Source organism: Rhineura floridana, chromosome 5 (assembly GCF_030035675.1).
Source record: "Rhineura floridana isolate rRhiFlo1 chromosome 5, rRhiFlo1.hap2, whole genome shotgun sequence".
Lineage (NCBI taxonomy): Eukaryota > Metazoa > Chordata > Lepidosauria > Squamata > Rhineuridae > Rhineura > Rhineura floridana.
In genome coordinates, this window is record NC_084484.1 from 93206157 (window position 1) to 93228028 (window position 21872).

The 21872-nt window shown below is 38.1% G+C and overlaps 1 protein-coding gene across 8 annotated transcripts in view; it reads left to right on the top strand.

The window, feature by feature from the left end:
• Positions 1 to 21872, top strand: part of KDM6A (lysine demethylase 6A) — a 242894-nt gene that overhangs the window by 163608 nt on the left and 57414 nt on the right. For 6 of the 8 annotated variants that reach the window (XR_009762780.1, XM_061627506.1, XM_061627503.1 and 3 more), the window contains 10 exons: positions 2039 to 2073; positions 7546 to 7639; positions 9891 to 10017; positions 11197 to 11295; positions 11774 to 11993; positions 12530 to 12664; positions 13102 to 13251; positions 13746 to 13841; positions 15385 to 15489; positions 18022 to 18417. Coding sequence is in view for 7 of the 8 variants with exons in the window: in XM_061627506.1 (XP_061483490.1) it covers positions 2039 to 2073; positions 7546 to 7639; positions 9891 to 10017; positions 11197 to 11295; positions 11774 to 11993; positions 12530 to 12664; positions 13102 to 13251; positions 13746 to 13841; positions 15385 to 15489; positions 18022 to 18417 (1457 nt within the window). In the remaining variant the exon portion in view is untranslated. The remainder of the gene's footprint in view (positions 1 to 2038; positions 2074 to 7545; positions 7640 to 9890; positions 10018 to 11196; positions 11296 to 11773; positions 11994 to 12529; positions 12665 to 13101; positions 13252 to 13745; positions 13842 to 15384; positions 15490 to 18021; positions 18418 to 21872) is intronic. The other 2 variants (XM_061627504.1, XM_061627501.1) reach the window with 1 other exon arrangement.

Genomic DNA, 21872 nt, shown 5'->3' on the forward strand with positions numbered 1-21872 from the left:
GATGATAAATGGATTCTCCAAATAAACATGAAACTAGTTACTGTTTCATCTTTGCCTAGATAATCTTTTCCCCTAGAATATTCTGCAGAAAGGCAAATTGGTGGTTTCAGAGATAGAATGGTTCTTTTTGTTAGTGTGCTGGAGTTTTCTTAGGAAGTGCTGTCCATTGTGCTATAAAGGTGTTGTGATTTATACATATTTATTACATAAATATTCAGATATATCTGACAACCAGGAAAGTGCATATTTGCATTTGTTGGCCAAGTTATATATTGGGACGGAGAGATTAAGTCCAAACATAAATATTTCTACTAGTAGTGGAAGGGTAGTGACTGAAGAGGATGCTGTATGTTATTGTTTTGCCTGTATGCTCCTAAACTGGGTTGCAGTATTTTAAGAGTAATTGGTTTTAACATCTTAATAGTTTAATCCTGTTTTAATGCTGATTTTATATGTTTATATGTTTTATATTTTTATAGGTTCTTAATGATATGTACTTGTTTTTATCTGGAAGCCGCCTTGAGTTCCAGTTTGGAAAAAGGGCGGGGTATAAATAAAGATAATAATAATAATAATAGTAGCTCTCCTTGGGTTTTGCTTTGTTTTGTTTAAAAACAGCTTGAACAGTTTATCTGATTTCATTGTATCCTGATGTTTTGGGAAAAGGCTGTCTTTTTAAAAGAGAGAGTCATCAAATGCACAAGTCTTTTAGGGCCAAACTGGATGTGATGATAAAAGCATAATTGACAGCCACATTAGTTGAAAAAGAAAAGTTAATGGGGGGCACTTGTGAGGATCATGGTGCACAGGGAGGGGGGATCCCTTAACCCTTTCCTACTCACTGTGACACACACCCTGGCACATACAACTAACTGTGAGAGAAAAGGGCCAATGGAAACATGCTTTCTGGGGCTAATAGCAGGTGTGGGGAGGGTAATTTTGTTGGGGCTATGTGTAGGAGGTAAGGGTTAAATCTTCCCATATCCAATTTCCTATGCTTACTATTTCCCCCAATTGAGATGGTTGTCAGTGATACATATAGCAGCAAGTCTAGTTTGGCCCTTATTTGTGTGTATTAAAATAAATTTTAGTTCTTGAATATTTATGCAATGAGCATAAATGGCAATTCTCTTTACCTTGGTGATCATGTTACTGAAATTCAGGCCTTCGAATGATGCAAAATATGGCCTCTTTCTTGTTTCTTTATTGCTAGAGGAGGGTGTACACACAGACCCAGTCATTTGAGTAGTCACACCTTTTTAGGGTAAAGGTCAAGTTAGGCTAAGTTCCCAACTGAATCTTCATGAACCTTTCTCATAGGATTCAGTGCTCACCATTGAGCTATGGGGAAGAGCCTAGTATCGAGAATTGTGAGTGAGCACTTTGGAAAAGGGGGAGAATGGAATACAGAGAGATTCATTGCCTTTCCAAAACTATCCTCAATCCCTTGCTTATCTAGCATATGTTCTAGAACAAGATATTTGAAACCACAAGTCATTTTATTTTACTGCTGTCATTCTGACCTGTTCCTGAAATGGTCATGATAGGAAATGGGCCCAGAAAGGAACCACAAGACTGTTGTTGTTGTTGTTGTTGTTGTTGTTGTTGTTGTTGTTATTATATCCTACCCTTCCTCCCAGTAGGAGTTCTTTGTGGATCAGCCAAATTAATCACTGGTGGGCTCATGCTAACCTGAGGGCTTGCCACTTACTTTGCCCCAACCAACAAAGTTCTGTGTCCTAATGGTCCCAAAGCTGCAACTACATCACATTCTCTACTGGGAATATTCTCCAGTGATATGCATGTGCAGCCTCAGTCCACTGTGGCTTTTGGAGGCGATGTTGTGGTTCATTTTGACATACATCTTTTTTGTGTAGGGTATAGATAGTGTCTGTGCCATCTTTATAGACTTTCTTCTACCCCGATTTATCACCAAGCACCCACCCTCAAAACTTACAGACTTATGTGCATGCATGTACATAGTACTTAACTGTCTTGAATTTCTATTTCTAATGACTTTACTTCCCTACTTTTACAGTTCGGTTTCACATTGCCCATTTATATGAAACCCAGGTAAGTATATAATCCTTTTTTGGTATTAAATGTAATTAAGGTAAAATTATGATATGTAGCAAATTGAAGAAGTGTGATTTATGCAAACATATTTGTCAGAATTGAGAAATGCAATGATTATTGAAATGGGATGGAAAGTTTCATCCGCTCAGGAAGCATTGACCTTACGCTAAGTGGATCTTGTTTGCCTTAAATATCTATGTAGTGTAACATAAGAACATAAGAAGAGCCCGCTGGATCAGGGCAGTGGCCCATCTAGTCCAGCATTGTGTTCTCATAGTGGCCAGACAGATGGACATGCGAAGCCCACAAGCAGGACATGAGCACAATAGCACTCTACCCCTCTGTGGTTTCCAGCAGCTGGTATTCAGAAGCATATTACTTTCTACTGTGGAGGCAGAGCATAGCCATTGTGGCTAGCAGCCTTTGATACTGTCATGTTCCATGAATTTGTTTAATCCTCTTTTAAACCTGTTCCAGTTGGTAGCCATCACTGCTTCCTCTGGGAGCAAGTTCCATAACTTAACTATGTGGTGCATGAAGAAGTACTTCCTTTTGTCTGTCCTGAATCTTCCAACATTCAGCTTCATTGGATGTCAACAAGTTCTAGTATTATGAGCGAGGGAGAAAAACTTCTCTCTATCCACTCTCTCCATACCATGCATAATTTTATAAACCTCTATCATGTCACCTCTTACTCACCTTTTCTCTGAAAAACCTCAAATTCTGCAACCTTTACTCATAGGGGAGTCGCTCCATCCCGTTGATCATCTTGGTTGCCCTTTTTTGAACCTTTTCCAACTCTACAATATCCTTTTTGAGGTGACCAGCTGTACGTAGTATTCCAAATGTGGTTGCATCACAGATTTGTATAATGGCATTATATCATCAGTAGTTTTATTTTCAATAGCTTTCCTAATGACCCCTAACATGGGATTTGCCGTTTTCACAACTTCCACAAAGTGGGTCGACAACTTCATTGAGCTATCCAATACGACCCTAAGGTCTCATTCCTGATCAGTCAGACCCCATGAGCATATATGTGAAATTAAGATTTTTTGTCCCAACATGCAAACTTGCTTACACTGAATTGCATTGCCATTATGTCGCCCATTTACTCAATTTGGAGAGGTCCTTTTGGAGCTTGTCACAATCTGTTTTTGTTTTAATGACCCTGAACAATTTAGTATCATCAGCAAATGTGGCCACCTCGCTGCTCACCCCTAACTCTAGATAATTTATGAACAAATTAAAAATCACAGGTCCCAATACCAACCCTTAGAGGTGTCTACTTTCTACATCCCTCCATTGGGAGAACTGCCCATTTATCCATATTGTCTGCTTCCTGTTTCCTATCCGGTTCCTGATTCCCAAGAGAACCTGTCCTCTAATTCCATGAACACTAAGCTTACTCAGGAGTCTTTGATAAGGTAGTTTTTTGAAAGTCCAAGTACACTATATCAACTGGATCATATGCTTGTTGACACTCTCAAAGAACTCCAATAGGTTAGTGAAAGAAGACTTAACCTTGCAGCACTTCAGCATGACTTGTTCTTCTATATGCTTGGTTATTTTATATTTAACAATACTATCTACCAGTTTTCCCAGGACAGATGTTAAGCTAACTGGCTTGCAATTTCCAAGATTCTCCCTCCCTGGATCCCTTTTTAAAGACTGGCATTATATTGGCCACTTTCCATTCTTCAGGCCTGAAGGCTAATCTGAGACAAGTTACATATTTTCGGTAGGAGATCACCTATCTCATATCTGAGTTCTTTGAGAACTCTCAGGTTGATGCTACCTGGACCCAGCGATTTGTCTGTTTTTATTTTATTTTATTTAAGCCTAGGACTCCATCTCTCATCACCACTATCTGCCTCAGTTCCTCAAGATTCCCTTTCTACAAAAGTTAGTTCAGGCACAGGAATCTGCCCTATATCTTCCCACTCTGAAGACAGAAGCAAAGAATTCATTTAGCTTTTCTGCAATCTCCTTATCCTGCTTTAGCACACCTTTGGCTCCCTTTTCATCCAAGGGTTCATCCTCCTCCATGCTTTGAATGTATTTAAAGAATTCTTTACTGTTGGCTTTTATGTTTTTACCAATGTGCTCCTCAATTCCCCCCCCCCATCCCTTATAGTTTTTTTTTGTTTCTTTTGCCAGATTTTGTATTCCTTTTTGTTTTCCTCATTCAGACAACACTTGCATTTTTGAAGGAAGCCTTCTTGAAAGGAAGCCTGGACTCCTGCTGGGAGGAAGGGCGTGATATAAATCAAATAATAAATAAAATAAATAAATAGCTTCTTTGACTCTGCTTGTTAACAATGCTGGCATCCTCTTGGCCATGATGATACCTTTCTTTATCTGCAGCATAAACTCAAGTTGAGCTTCTAATATTGTGTTTTTAAACAACTCTCAAGCATTTTGGAGTGATTTGACCCTCTTGATTCTGTCTTTCAACTTCCCTTATTTTTGCAAAGTTTCCTCTTTTGAAGTCAAATGTGACTATGTTCAATTTTCTTGACAATTGACCATTTACATGTATGTTTAATTTAATAGCAGTCTGACACATCTCACACCAAGTGCTGTGTGCCATTTAAGATTAAGTCCAGAGTCGCCACCCCTCTGGTCAGTTCCATGACCAACTGTTCTAGGGCACAGTCATTCAGGGTATCTAGAAATTTTACGTCTTTTGTCATGACTGGAATACATATGTAGTCTATGTCAGGGTAGTTGAAGTCACCCATTACTAGAACATGTCCTAGTATTATGGATACTTCCTCAGTTTCATTTTTCATCTCAAGATCTCCTTGAGCATTTTGGTCAGGGGAACGATAGAACATCCCCACTACTAAATTACTTTTGGGGCCCTTTATCACAGCACACAGTTATTCTGTGGAGGAGTCTGCCTCTTTTAGAGTTTCTAGCATACTAGATTCAATGTTCTCTTTCATGTATAGAGTGACACCACTTCTAATATGTCCTTCCCTGTCGTTCTGATAATAGTTAATAGTCAGGGATAACTGTGTCTCACTGGTTTTCTCTGTTCCACCAGGTTTCTATTATGCTCACTATATCAATGTTGTCCTTTATGACAAAACAGTCCAATTCTCCCATCTTGGCTTGGATGCTTCTAGCATTAATGTATAAACACCTGCTTACAGAGTCGATCTTCAAGTGTCTTGGCACTTTGGGTTTGGCCTGTGATAGGTTTGCTGCTGTGGATTGCTCAGCTATGCCCCTGTATTCATAATACCTAGTTCTAGGCCTACCCCATTTCAGTTTTCATACATTTTTTTCATAGATATTCTTTATCCCAGGGGGGAGATCTGTTCCAAATTGGGCTTTCCCAGCTTCATCAGTTTAAAAACTGCTTTGCCACCTTTTTGATTTTAAATGACAGCAGTCTGGTTCCATTTTGGTTCAAGTAGAGCCCATCCTTTTGTATAGGCCTGGCTTGTCCCAAAACATTCCACAGTGCCTCACTAAGCCAAACCCCTCCTCCCAACACCACTGTCTCATCCATGCATTGAAACTACAAAGCGATGCCTTTCGAGCTGGCCCTGCATATGGAATAGGTAGCATTTCAGAGAAAGCCACCTTGAAGGTCCTGGCTTTCATCATCCTACTTAGCAACCTAAATCTTGCTTCTAGTAACTCACAACTGCATTTCCCCATGACACTAGTACTAAGGTGCACTATGACTACTGACTTGTCCCCAGCACTATCTACCAATCACATTCTCTCTGTGGTCTCTGATTTGCTGGTCTCACTTTGAGAAGGAGAAAAGAACTTTAACTAGGGGGGAAATAGTCTCAAAGAAGTAGCAGATATAAGAAACAATGGCAGAAAACTTAAAAAGTGGACATTCTCTCAGTTGGAGGAGGGATGCTTTGTGTGTGATGAAATATCTCCCTCCCATCATCACCAAACAATATTATCAACCTAAAAATCAAAATAAGAGAACACTTGGCACACCTCACATAGTAAGCAACTGTGAAAAGGATGTAAGAAATGTTGCCCTCTTTCCCTCATATTTTTGGTTGCAGGTTGGAACTAGAATGCACAATGTGGGCATCCCCCCCCCTGCAATTCATGCTACTATCAGCTGTATGCCTCACAGGTTGGGGGCCCATGAATTAACTCCTCATTTAAAAAAAATTCCTGAATCGCATCCAAACTTTAACATATGCCATGGTATTGCCCCCTTTCTTTTTGATTGATCCATGTAAGATAAGAGTGAGAACTACCAATTTATGACATGGTGTTCTATTTTCATGGGAAAGTTCAGATTATTTATTCTTTGACTAACTGTGCCAATCTTTGAGAACTTCTGCCTTTCAGAAAGTTTATCAAAATCTTCATACTAGTGCTTATTGTGAAGTGAAATCTAGATGCATTAAATGTCAGTTTTCTGAAATTATTAATGCTTCAGTTTTAAAAGAGGGACTACAAGTCATTGTAGAAGCAATGTGCATCCATCAGTCTGAAAAACATACAGTATTAACTCAATGTACATTTCCTGATTTCAAGAAACTCACTGTGTGCTAATTATGCTACCATGATTATGCTACCATGTTTACACATGTTTACACATGTACACACATGTACACAATTTAAAAGATAACTGAAAACAATAAATGGCATCATCCATTTTGTCTGCTTCTTCTAGTTCATTGGCTATGCTGTTGAAATTCAGGGTTGTGGCTGAATCCAAATGCCTGTGATAATTTGCTAGTCCCTGGCTCCCAATATCAAACCCATGATGATAAATATATGACATGATCTGTTGTGTGAAATGTATAATGTTTGATCTTAAGTCAGATATTTTGAATTGCTTGAGGGTAGTTACTTTTATAAGGGCTCTCTAAATTCTATCTTTAAAGGTTCTCCTCATTCTTGTCATATTTTTCTTCATTGATTTCTTCATGCCCGGTTGAAGAGTTAATCATTATTTAGTGTGTATAAACAGAGATATAGCAAGAGACAAGGTTTCGAAGATCACTTAATAAGTAGTAGCTGAAGATCACTTAATAAATAGGATACTACAACTGAATCTCATTAGCTATGGTATCCTATTTAACAGGCTGCATTGAGTTGATCCTGTCAGTTTGTTTTGATTCTTCAGCAACCCAGATGAATAGCTTATCCTCATTTTGGAGTCATGTATAGACAACTTAAACTTATCTGACACCACCATCACTAACAGAGTAGAACATTCTTAATACAGCAGAATTGGAATAAAAGGTCACATTTATCAACCACCTATAAGATTAATATGTTCATCATTTATTATGTAAAATCTGAATCGGCTATTTCCTTCTTAATTGTATTGATATTCATTATTTATTAGTTAAAACAGTATTTACTTCAGTGTTAAAATTTACTTATGTTCCTGTTTTAACTATAATATCAATCCAGTTTATCAGTAAAAAGTTCTAACACATCTAAACATATTTTGCTGCTATTTAGAGAAAATATCACTCGGCAAATAAAGAATATGAACAACTTTTGCAGACTGAAAATCTTCCTGCACAAGTGAAAGCAATTGTGTTGCAGCAGTTAGGTATGTAAAAACAGTGTGTGTGTGTGTGTGTGTGTGTGTGTGTGTGTGTGTGTGTGTGTGTGTGTGTGTGTGAGAGAGAGAGAGAGAGAGAGAGAGAGAGAGAGAGAGAGAGAGAGAGAGAGAGAGAGAGAGAGAGAGAGAGAGAGATTATTTTACATGTTTTTCTACAACTGTGTTTGGTAGCTGAAGGATGGCATGGGCTCCTCCTTCGAGGTGTTGCCAAGTCCTTAAGGAGCAGAGATGCAGTATTAATATTGCTCCAGTTGCAGCAGCTAGTGGAGGGATGAAGCTTTTCGTTCCCTAAAGTGATCTAAACATTTATGTTCAAAACTTTGTCTCATATGCTAGTTTAATCCATTGCATAATAAATAGATTTTCTTCTATAAGAATTAGTGCTGTTTTAGACTAAAAATTAAAATCAACTTCTTTGTCAGAAATGAATTGATGTAATGAGTTCAGATCTTTTGCATATATGACTTTTACTGCTTTTATAGCAGGTTGGATACATATTGACACTGTGGTAGTTGCTGTTTGTTCACATGCTATATTTGAAATACTTTCCCTCATTAAGTATTGCTTATCTCTAGTACCTATAGCAGCTATTTAAAGAGAAGCTTGCAAGTTGCCTAGAATTAAATATAGCAACTAAATATACATTTTTGGTTCAGATGCTAATAGATTAAAACAGTGGGAGCTGCAAGAAAATGTTGACATATATCTCTGGTGGGGTATGGGTCATAATCAGGGCCATATGTCAGATTTCACTCTCTCTCTCTCTCTCTCTCTCTCTCTCTCCCTCTCTCCCCCTCCCCCCTCCTCCCCCCCTCCCCTCCCTCCCTCCCCCTCTCTCTAAAGAAGGCCTAAAGTGCTTCAGTTCACCCAATTTGTTATCTCTCCTTCATGGGGATGTTGTACTTGACCATTATTTGAAAAGCCGCCATACTCAGCAAAAGTTATATGTTGACTTCAAAGGCTTCAACAAGTGGGAGGCAGACCTGGACAATGGCCAGTTCTGTTTGGGAGTATATCATTGCTTACTTGAGATTTATGGTGATACTTCTTTTGAATGCTAACCGCATGTGCTTAGATGTTGATGTGAAGTATGAACAACCTGAAAACTTGTAGCAAATCGTCTTCTCCTTATGTAAAAGAATCCAGGTGTTGAGAAGTCTTAACAGTAAGGAAAGTATAAGAGAAGGTAAATACTTCCCCTAAATATATTAGATACTGAATTAGCAGATTGAAAACTGAGATATAGGAGTCAAGTGAATAGTTACTAAAAATATCGGTCCATGCACTTTAAAAACAGGTAGAAAATACTTGGAATCCTGTTAGAGAAAAAAAAATAGGCATTATAAGAGTGGCCCTACATGAATCTTATCCGAAGAAGATAGAAATATTGAGAGATCCAGTGTTTTCCCTTGCCCTTGGTTAATATCAACAGCTAGTAGATTACTGAAAGCTTTTGTATTCATGGTTCTGGCATCCTAGATGGGTTAAACTGCAGAAAGTGAGGTGTAGTTAGCAACACGTAGTGTTCTTAATATTCAGATCTTAAATTCTTAACCATGGTAGGATACTGGGCTGGATGGACTTTTGGTCCGATTGATTCAATATTGGCTCTTCCAAGGACATTCTGTTATGATATTGGGCTCTGAGCAAGTACCTGTTTTTCTCTCCTGATTAGAGATGTATACTTGTGCTTATAGTGCCTTAACTTCAACAATTTGTCTTGTATGTACATGGGGGTTTTTTTGTTTGCTTTGCTTATAGACAAATAATCATTCCTATTATGAAACTTATTTTGTACGAGTTACAAATTCTAAAAATTGCATAATAGCCAATCACTGGCTGTATTTGGAAGTCATGCTAAACCAGACATGGGGACCTGTAGCCTTTCAGATGTTGGTAGACTACAACTTCCGTCATTCCCAACTATTGGCTGTTCTGGCTGGGACTCAGGGGAGGTGGAGTCCAACACCATCTGGAGAGTTGCAGCTTCCTCATTCTTGTGTTAAACTATAGTATAACATGACTGGAGTGAGCCACAATGAGCCTTAGGCTTGTACGTTCCCCCCTCCTCTTCTCCTCTGGCACAGCTGCCAGGAATAGTTTGGAAGCTTTTGCTTCCATTTTTGCTTAACCACAACTTGTTATGTTATCCATGTGTGAATCAGGCCAATGAGAAACAATCCTATCCCTACTAAAATACAAACATGTACGTGTATTATTTTTTCTTTTTCTTTTTTAGGCTGGATGCATCATATAGTGGATCAGTTAGGAGATAAAGCCACCAAGGAAAACTATGCTATTCAGTGTCTCCAGAAGTCTCTAGAGGCAGATCCCAACTCTGGGCAGTCCTGGTATTTCCTTGGAAGGTAAAAATGAGTGATGTGTATTACATTAAAGTAATAAAGTACATTTTGAAAGTGATTTCAGCAAAAACATATACTAATGGAACAAATGTCTGATTTAATCTTAATGTGAAAACTATACAGCCAATACTTCATCCCAAGTTACTTACTTTGTGGGAAAATGTGTTGTGTTGCTAAGATACTTTAGCTGTTGTAGCATTTATGGCATTGTCAATTAAAAGTGTAGTAAACTTCAGTAAAGCATTGTTTAGATAATTATTTAGCGAGAGGGAGTATGTGTTTTTCATAATCTATCCAAAGGGATGTTGCTATTATCCTCCTTTTGTTCTACCCAGGCCTATACAGCTGTGAAGTACCAAGGCAAGCATAGCCCAATATCCATGCCAGATGACACTTGGTGAGCCTGTTTTTGCTCCCTGCTTGGGTTGTCAAAGCATATGGCAGCCCACAGTCTGTGGTTAGTGGGCTGTGTTCTGTCTGATACATCACAAGTTGTTCAGTCCTGTTCTATATTTATCAACTCTTCCTTCTTCCTATGTTGTATGATGCCTATGAACATAATATTTGAGGTTGATGCACAGTGCAAAAATGCTACCTACCCCAGTAACTAAAAAAAAATATAATGTGGCTAATTGTGTATAGGTACCATTGTATAAAAAAACGAGATGCTTGAGTTTTTACTGGGGAAAAACACAGTTGGATAAAAATAATCTATTATTTCAAAGTTCATTCTACCTTAGTAAATATTATTCTATAACTTACCAAGTAACCTTTGACATACTCAGGCCATTTCCTTTTATTTAATATTAAAGATTACTGTTTATTTGAAGGCAGGGACCCATGAATCCATCCATGTGAGTTTCTAGCCTGCATCATATCTCAAATGAAACTATAAACATATAGTCTAGGGAACAAATAAATTAGTTAATCTTTCTGTATTTAATGAAGCAATCTAATTTTGGTTGTACTGCAAGTGATAGTTAGCCACTTATATTTTAACAATATATTTTTAGTAGATTGAACATTCCATTGGAGTTCCTTTTTAACATGTAAAATCCAGTGTATATATTCAGACAGCAGATTTTTGCAATATGTAGGCTTATCCACTGATATTTAAAGCAAACATTTGTCGTCTTATTCTCAACTACTTTGTTTTTATCAATCTCCTTTCTCTTTTCCCAGGTGCTATTCAAGTATTGGGAAAGTTCAGGATGCCTTTATATCTTATAGGCAGTCTATTGATAAATCAGAAGCAAGTGCAGACACATGGTGTTCTATAGGGTAAGATATTACATTATTTCTTTTTATAATAAAGTAATATAGCAAGGCATAATACAGTAATGAACAAGACAACTTTTATTCTCAATGATTTTTAACTGTAATATAAAATTGTTAATCTCTACCTGTTTTTCATTGTTGCTAGATATTTTCCAGATCCAACATAATGAATAACACGTACATGCTTACTAGCTAGCATTAAACATTTATTATTAGTTATAATTGACTAAGGATTACAGTTGTATAATCCCCAGTCTAAAAATGTGTTTGAGGGCTTCTACTCATTCCATTATAGCAAACTGACTTTTTTCAGTTGTGGTGTTCTGGAATAAAATTTACAAAGCTACATTGTGAAATCTGCATTTGTCTTATGTTTTATAGTCTAGAAGAGCTTGATTATTGTATTGGGGCATACTGAGGGGCTGAGTATGATTTATGTCATCTATATTTTGGCACTGATAATGTTACTCATCTTCTTTAGTGTGCTGTACCAACAGCAGAATCAGCCTATGGATGCATTACAGGCCTATATCTGTGCTGTACAGCTGGACCATGGCCATGCTGCAGCCTGGATGGATCTTGGCACCCTCTATGAGTCCTGCAACCAGTCTCAGGATGCCATTAAATGCTACTTAAATGCAACCAGAAGCAAAAATTGTAGTAATACCTCTGCACTTGCAGCACGGATAAAGTATTTACAGGTAAAAACCTGGGTCTAAGAGTAGGGGTACATTTAACTAGCGTGGGTAGGGAGAAGGAAGAAAATAAGGACACAAAAATTATATAATATATGATTGTTTTGTGAATTGTGTGATCTGTTCCCATATACATTCTAAACATTATCATAGCTTGCAGTTTCATTTTATTTCTCATTTTAAGTGGGTCTTTCAAGTATTTTTTCTATCTTGATCTAAATTATGCATATTTTGTGTTGTCTACATTTTAATTTTATCATAGCATTTAGTGAGAATACACACACTATCCTTTGCTCTTGTTTGCAATTTCAGAACCAAAGCACTAATGAGACCTCTGAAATCAGAGCTCAACTTTGTTCTGATTCTCACAAAGGTTTATATTCTGGTTACCCTCTTTATCCTTAGCACTTCTATGAAACCCCAGATCTAAAATATATTCTTTCTAAGACACAATAGAATACAGAATTTAGGAAGATGTCATGGACTTGATCTTACTAAATTAGGCGTGTGTTAAATTTACTTTTTACATAACTTTTTCCTAGGCTCAGTTGTGTAACCTTCCACAAGGTAGTCTACAGAATAAAACTAAATTACTTCCTAGTATTGAGGAGGCATGGAGCCTACCAATCCCCGCAGAGCTTACCTCCAGGCAGGGTGCCATGAACACAGCACAGCAGGTGAGAAGTTGGGTTATGTTCTGCAGGTGCCCAGCTTTTTAAGGGTTCTTTTCAATCAATCTGTAGTAAAGCGTATTTTGCTGTAGCACAGGGCTAGTTTTCACTGGTAACGAGACTAATTAGCAAAGTGAGGTTAACAATAGACTCCTTGTGATTTGTAGGAAATATGGGGGAACCAATTTAGAACCTTTGTGGATTTTCATGATTATCAGAAAGATTTCATCCCACATAGAATTTGCAGCAATCTTTTGTTTTAAAAACAACCCCATGAAAGGTACACACTGCTCCTTTGATGCTATGGAAATTGGTTTTCAAGAAATGAGATCAGAATAGTCACACAGCCCTTTTTAAAATATGCAGCTGGTAAAATATATGTAGCTTAAGGAACATTTTAAAATGTATAGAACCATATTTTTTCTTCCTCCTTTGATTCCTAGGCTTGTAAAACTCATCAAAATACTGAACCTGTACTAGGCCTCAGTCAAACACCTATTTCACAGCAATTGCCACTACACATGATTCCTTCTAGCCATGTAGATGACCTGTCCAGTCCAGCCAAGAGGAAAAGAACATCTAGTCCAACAAAGGTATATATTGTCATAAAAAGTCCCACTTAGTTCCAGGAATCTGGCATCCTGGAGTATTAGTCCATTATGTGGATAACAATTCTTTAAATTGACAAACAGAATTGCAATCTCCACCATGATGACATTGCTTTAGTAATAGTTAAACATTGCAGTAGCTATAACAGTAGCATACTAGAAGTTAGGCAAAACAATCATGCCATTTTGTCTCCCACCTTTGCTTATATTTAGAATGCTTAATCATCACATTAATAATATTGTAAGAACTAAAATGAATTTTGATAAACCTGAGTCCACCATTCGGTTTCATTTAATTCTTCATCACAGTTGATTATCTTTTACTTTTTATCCCATGATTATTATATTAAATGTTGAGCTATATATATAGCAACATTTTTATTTTTTTTTAAAGGAAATATTCTTGACTAGTAGTGGACAGCTTTTAATCAGTTCTTGCTCCATTATATTCACATTTTTAATTTGAATGTTTTCCTTAGAACACTGTAGATGCATGGAGCAGTGGCCATACAATGTCACATCCTCCAGTTCAGCAACAAGTACACTCTTGGTGCTTGACACCACAGAAATTACAGGTAAATCTATAGAAAGCCTTTTGTAAAGTTTTCTTAAAATATATATCCTTTTAATTTGTAATTTTTATCTAAAATATTTGCAGCTTTATATAAATGGTTTTCCTATTTGTCCCTTCCCCTTTCACTGAGCACTCTGAAGCACTATATAAATCAAGAGTATCCAGCATGGTGTCCTCTAGATCAGGGTTTGCCAACCTGTTGGACCTGCAGGCACAATTCGAATTTTGGGATAGTGTTGATGGCACCAGTAACAAAATGGCTGGCATGGGTATGTGACATAACACAAAATAAGAGATAGTGTAGTTTTATTGCTTCTCTCTCTCTCTGTCTCTCTCTCTCTCTCACTCACTCACTCACTCACTCTCACACACACACACACACTGTCCTGATTGTGGAAATCACACAATATACATACATACATGTGTGTGTGTGTGTGTGTGTGTGTGTGTGTGTGTGTGTGTGTGTGTGTGTGTGTGTGTGTGTCTTTATGCACACACACACAAACAGGGAGCATTCCCCAGTAGCAGGAAGAATATAAATCATGGTCATACTACACTCACTCTCACTTGCAAACACACCACCTTCATGCACTTGCCACACACGAAACAGACAGACAGGAACTCTCTCTCCATATATGCCAGGGTGTCAGTCTCTGCTTTAGATATTGGACAACTCCCATCAGCCCCTGCCAGTATGGCCAGTGGTCAGGAGTCTAACAACATTTAGAGGGCACCATGTTGGCTAACCATGATATAAATACTAAACCTTTAATGGATCTTCTTTAAAGCATACTTTTATTTGAGCATTTTATCATGGTAAAACAGTTGAAATTGTAGCAGGACAATAGACATATACTGTATTTTGGCTTTGAAAACACTATACAGTTATGTGTAATAAAGATCTGAAATATTCACAACTTTATGCACTTCTCTTATTGTGAATCAGAGTCTAAGACAGCCTCTGTCTCTGAGGGCTAGATTGCTTCTGCAGCTTCCCTTCTCCCAGCAAGACAAGTGCCTGCCTCCTGAAAAAAGGGAAATGTTAGAGAGAATTCTTGAAGGAACCTTACAGGGAATATGTAGCTGTCTTCAACAGTTGTCACTGTGTTTGTAATACTAGTGTGTTGCTGCCTACAAAATAACATGAATTTTGCTAGGCTTCACTACCCACATGTATGATCAAAATTCACTACATTGGTCAGAAACTATGGGAAATGTAGTCCATCAACATCATGTTTCCTATCTCTGATTTAAGTCTTAATTTGAGTAGGCCATTAATTTTTAGCATAACGTCTTAATGGAAGGGACTTCATGGTCTTAAAAGATTTGTTTTTAAGATGTTTTTAGTGGTTTTGCTTAGCGCCCTGGACTCCTTCTGGGAGGAAGGGTGGGATATAAATTTAGATGATGATGATGATGATGATAGTGTGTATATGAACAGATGAACAGATAATATCAGAAGATATATTTGGTCATGTGATTGTTATAAATACATTTAAACTTACGCTTGGAGCCTAAGGATTTTTTAAAAATTTCTTTTCTAGCACTTGGAACATCTGCGTGCAAATAGAAATAATTTAAATCCAGCACAGAAACTCCTGCTGGAACAGCTGGAGAGTCAGTATGTCATGATGCAGCAACACCAGCAGGTGCCAACAAAAACATTTATTTCTGTTCTTTACATGTCCTAGTTAGTCTTTTTCTTTTCCAAACAATGACCAACAATCCAAAGAATCCAGCATTGCATGAGAGGACTCCTGCTTGCACAACAGGACTTTCCCTTCTCCCCTGCAGCCCTCTGCTCACACCCGGATCTGCTGTAGAGAATCCCTCAACACTCTGAAGCAGAGTTTGAGGGCCTGTTGGGGGCTGCAGGGGAGAGGAGAAAAAGGTGGTCTTGTCACACAAGCAGAAGTGTGTGCATGGACCTCTTGCACTTGGACAGTGTTAGATACAACACATAGTCATTCCTCAAGAGCTTTGCAAATTCACATGAGAGCTCTTGACATTTGTTTTACTAATACCAACTCATGCAATGTAAAGTTTGGTTTGAAATTTATATTTAACTATAAATGCATGAATGCTAATTAATACTCAAGCTATTTTGGAGAGCTTTAGTCAATTATATCAGTGTGGACAATAGTGTTTTTTTAAAGTAGCATATGCATCTCATGTAGAATTTATAAGATATGCTAGCCACTGTGTGATAGAAGGTGGCCAACCAGTGTTAAGACTTCCTGCTTCCTTCAGTAAGGTAATGTTCTGCAATGACTCACCACAAATTTGGTTGATATATTGGTATATATTCATCCAGTGACATTTTAACTCATGTGACTATCATAATGAGTGAACATAGCCATTACAAATGATAGAGAATTTTATAAAAATAAAGAAAAACTTGAAATGTTCTTATATTGAGGGTTAGGGACTTTTTTTCTCCCACAAGGCACAAGTGGGTGTGTACTTAAGTATGAATGCTCAGAGGGAAGAATTGTCTCATTTGCAGCTGTTACCTACAGACTGGAACCATCATTTTGTCATATTTATTACATGTATGTACTGCCTCAGACTTTTCCTGACTTTGGAAAGGAAAGGACCAGTAAGGTAGTATACAATATTATGCTGCTTTACTATATGCTGTCTCTTCCCACACCCCACTTGTAGAGTATGGGTGAGATCCAATGGAGTGTGAGTGAGTGTGTGCACAATGAATCTTCTCCTTTTCTCCCCACATGCCCCCAAAATCTGCTCTAGACGTTACGGATCAGATTTTACAGGAACATAGGGGGCTGGAGAAGAGAAACCAGATAGAAGTCTTGTTGTCTGATTTAAGTGCCCTGGATAGTGCTCTGTAGGCAGGGGAGCAACACATGAAACCACCAGGCTCCCAAAGGTATCCCTAGGACTACTATAACATGCCCTATGTGGTCTGCGTTCAGAAATTTTGAAGGTGGCAATGTGCTCCTACCAGATTATTGGCTGGAATTTGCCAGTTGAAGCTTATTACTGTGTGCAATGCCTGTATGTTTCTGGGCTCAGTTTAAGGCACTGTTTTTGATCTTTAAAGTGCTAAGTGCTTGAGACCTGATATCTTTAAAGGCCACCTTATTTCATGTGTGTTCCAGTATGTACTCTGTTGGACATTGCTGCAGGTGCCACTGCTGAACAATGTTTGGTTGCTGCTGAACAGACCAAAGTTTGGTTTTGGTTGCTAGGAGCAGGGCATTCTTGGTGAGGCTGCCAGTTTTGTGGAATGCCCTCTCCAAAGGTGTCTGCTAGGCCCCGATACTGTTATTTATTCAGAAAGGGCAAAACTGATTTTACTTTATTTGAGTTTTGTGCTGGTTGATGGCACTATTAATAAAAATCCCTTCCCAGCAGAAATAAACAATAATCGTTGACCATTTTTATTGTTTTATAGCTGTATGAATTTATTTTTATTATATATTTCTTGTTTCCTAGTTTAAACGTTAAAGCCAATCACTTGCATGATAAGTATTTCTCTATACTTCTTGAGAGGAAGGGGGATGGCTTATTTGTTTTCCAATTCCTTGGGGAAAAACATGTTCCCAAAATGTTTTGGGTGTACAGATACTTATGAATGTAAGGGTCCTTTTGCACCTGAGTACAAAATACATGAATATAACATAACATATGCATGGTTTCCATGTTTTGTGTGTTACATGTGCACAGTGTGACTTACAAATTGTGCTCATGTAAGTAAATAAATTGCAGCTTTTGCCTACAAAATACATACAAGTGAGTTACTGACCTTTTTACTATTCATGCTTGTGTTTTTTCCAGCAAAAAAGGAGAAATAATAACATTATTGATAAGCCATGCTGTGTGCTTGTAGTGTATGAACTGCCATTTGTGATAGATCCGCAGAAGAAAACAGAAAGCTGCCTTATATACCAAGTCAGACCATTGGTCCATGTAGTTCAATATTGTCTACATTGATTGGCAGCAGCTCTCCAAGATTTCAGGCAGGATCCTCTTTCAGTCCTACCAGGAGATGCCACAGATTGAACCTGAGATCATCTGCATGCAGATCTTCCCTCTGCTAAGAGCATTTACTTGTTTATCCATAGTTTGTGGGTGTCATTTATTTAACAAAAAAAGCTTGAGTAAAGCATGAATCTGTAAGTAATTTTGCTAACTTTCTTTGTATTTTTTATTAGATGAGGCAGACAGGAGTTGCACAGGTACGATCTACTAGAATTGCTAATGGGCCAACAACTGACTCATCACTGCCTACAAACTCTGTCTCTGGTCAGCAGCCTCAGGTTGCTCTAACCAGAGTGCCTAACATCACGCAGCATGGAATCCGTCCAACCTGCCCTGGGCAGCCTATGGCAAATGGACCCTTTCCAGCAGGCTCAGTTCCCTGCAGCACAGCAAGAACGCTGGGTAGTACAGACACTATTTTGATAGGCAATAATCACATAACAGGAAATGGAAGTAATGGAAATGTGCCTTACCTGCAGCGAAACGCACTCTCTCTACCTCATAACCGCACAAACCTGACCAGCAGCGCAGAGGAGCCGTGGAAAAAACAACTATCTAACTCCACTCAGGTATACAATATATTTTTTGATGTTGTATAGGGGAATGTTGATGCAGGAACATAACTTTTTAGCAGGGTATTTTTCAAATTCTGTGATCAGAAAGATCATAAAACATCTGAACCAGCACATTGTAAGTGAAAGCTACTGTTTATATACAGTGCCTTGCAAAAGTAGTCAGACCCCTGACTAATGCTCTCATATTACTGAATTACAAGTGGTACATTGTAATTTCATTCTGTATGATATTTTATTTTGAAACACTGAAACTCAAAATCAATTATTATAAGGTGACATAGGTTTTATGTTGGGAAATGTTAGTAAGAAACATAAAAAACCTAAACATGTTGCTTGCATAAGTATTCAACCCCCACATATTAATATTTGGTAGAGCCACCTTTCACTGCAGTAACAGTTTTAAGTCTTTTAGGGTAGGTATGTACCAGCTTTGCACACAGTGTCAGAGGGATTTTGGCCCATTCTTGGCAGATTCGCTTCAGGTTGTTTGGACGTCGCTTGTGGACCGCAATTTTCAAAACGCGCCACATATTCTCAATGGGACTAAGATCAGGATTTTGACTGGGCCACCGTAGGACATTCATCTTTTTGTTCTTGAGCCACTCCAATGTTTCTTTGGCCTTGTGCTTGGGAACATTGTCCTGCTAAAAAGTGAATTTCCTCCCAAGCTTCAGTTTTTTAGTGGACTGAAGCAGGTTCTCTTGCAGTATTTCCCTGTATTTTGCTCCATCTATTCTTCCTTCGATTTTAACAAGATGCCCAGTCCCTGCTGATGAGAAGCATCCCCACAGCATGATGCTGCCACCACCATACTTCATTGTAGGGATAGTGTGTCTTGAGGCATGGGCAGTGTTAGGTTTGTGCCACACATAGCACTTTGAATTTTGGCCACAAAGCTCTATCTTGGTCTCATCTGACCACAAAACCTTTTCCCACATTGCAGGTGGGGCACTCATGGTTTCTGGCAAACTTCAGACGTGCTTTCAGATGGTACTTTTTGAATCACGGCTTCTTTCTTGTCACTCTCTCATACAGGCCAGTGTTATGCATAGTTCTTGATATGGTTGACTGGTGCACCATTACTCCACTCCCAGCCACTGTACTCTGTAGCTCCTTCAAAGTAATTGTTGGCCTCTCTCTGGCTTCTCTCACAAGTCTCCTTCTTGTTCAAGTGCTGAGTTTTGAGGGTCACCCTTTTCTTGGCAGTGCCTGGGTGGTGTGATGCAGGTTCCACTTCATGATTATTGATCCAACTGTGCTCACTGGGATATCCAGACACTTGGATATTAGTTGGAACCCTTTTCTTAATCTATGCATTTGTATTGCATTACCTCTCACTTCTGCAGAATGCTCTTTGGTCTTCATTTTCCTTCATATCTGCAGCCTGACTAATGATCCTTCAACAGTGGGGTTTTTATCCTGACAATGTGACAGCAACTTTAATGGTTCACAGGTGGAAGCCAATGGTAAGGTAATTGTGTCCTGGACAGGGCAATTTCTATCATCTGTGTAAACTGGGAGTTTCCACAGCATAGGGTTGAATACTTACGTAAGCAGCATGTTTCAGTTTTTTTATGTTTCTTACTAGCTTTTGCCCAAACCACCTCTACTTCCTTGCCTTCCATTTCTGGTGACGTTTGCGCTGGCCTCTCAGGAACAGTGTACTCTTCTGTTGTGTTAGGGTCCACAGGGTCATCACATGTGTGAAATGAAAGAACTCTGTGGTGAATTATGTGGGTGGGTTGCTGGTAATTCAGAACTGTAGCAAGGTAACCACTTTTTACCACTGATACTGCACTAATTTAAGGGATAGTGGCATATGGGAATGATTGGGGTTGCACAAGAGCAGAGGACAATGGAGACAGGTTTTATTTTTCTGTTACAAAGCTTGCATAGGAGGAATGGATGGTTCTATGATGGCTTTTCCCATTTCACAGTCATACTACAGTGGCAAGTGTATTACTTACCAGGGATATGCATATTTTGATCATTTGAGCAGTGTGGTGTATTTTGTAGTCCAAGCACTTCAGTGATGTTGGTGATTTGGGGCATTCTGTTCTGCATAGCATGAGAGGGGTAGCCTGAATCTTCTGTGGGCAACCTTTTGTTAGTCACCTCTATTGTGAAAATCACATGGTTGTGAGGTCTGGTTACAACACATTTGAAAAAAAGGGAGCTTTCCTTCTAGCTCAGAAGCCATACTCTAGGTATTGGCAGAACTGTAGAAGGTTGAGAATGAGCCTCCCAACAAATACTGTATTGGACACCCAGAAACAAGAAAGATTGGCTCTATGGCCAGTGTATCCTGTACCTGAGGATTTCCCTTTGTACACTTTTTTTTTTTTTTTTTTTTTCAATAATTTTTATTCAGATTTTCATAAAACATACAAGACAAAATCATAAAACATTCAAAGACAAAAAACAAAATCAAAAATAGTTAAACAAAAAGAAAAAAAGAAAAGAAGAAAAAAAAAAAACAAACAAAAATAAAAAATAAAGAGTAAAATATTGACTTCCCTTTTGTCAAAGATCAAATCAGTTATAAGTCTATAATATATAGCAATCCTGTCTCTTAAGTCATATTATAAAATCACTTTCCTCCAGTAGTTATCTTACTTAATCATCAAATCTCATAAACATTACTTTATTCTTTCCACAAAAAGTCAAAGAGAGGTTTCAATTCTTTAAGAAATATATCTATCAATTTTTTTTTCCAGATAAGCATATCGATTAATCCATCTCATTACTAATTATGATAATCTTATTGTCATAACCATAGTCAAAATAAACATTTCAATTAATCCATCACATCAGAATCTGTTAGGTTCAGTAATTTCAGTAGCCATTGTTCTATTATCTCTATTAGTTCCATTTTCCATCTTCCATCTTCAGTAGTCTTGTTAAGTCCAGTAATTTCAATATCCAATCTTCCATTATCAGTATTCCATAATAATCTTGCTGTCAAAGCCATAGTCATATAATAAGAGTCTGATGGGAATTACCTCTATCCCAAATATTTTCTTGCCATCCATTCTGAATAAGTTGCTGAAATACTGCTGTAAAATCATATCTCTGTTCTTTTTTTCAAAATACACTGGGTCATCTCTTAAAAGTTTTTCCATTGTCACATGGCTGCAGTTAATTCCATAGATTTTCTCTATATTGGGCTCCATCACATCATTCCAGTCCAGAAGATAATCCATGCCATTGATAACTTTATCTCTAGAATCTTCATTAATTTCTTCAGAGATAACATTGAGTTCCAAACAATAGATTTTATTTCTAAAGTCCATGGACTCCAAATCTTGTTCCTGTTCCACGTTTGTTCCAATCTCCGGGATCTCCTCTCTCACAGGGACCCCTATTCCAGTCTCCAGGGTCTCCTCTCTCACAGGTACCCCTATTCCAATCTCCGGGGTCTCCTCTCTCACAGGGACCCCTTCCAGGGT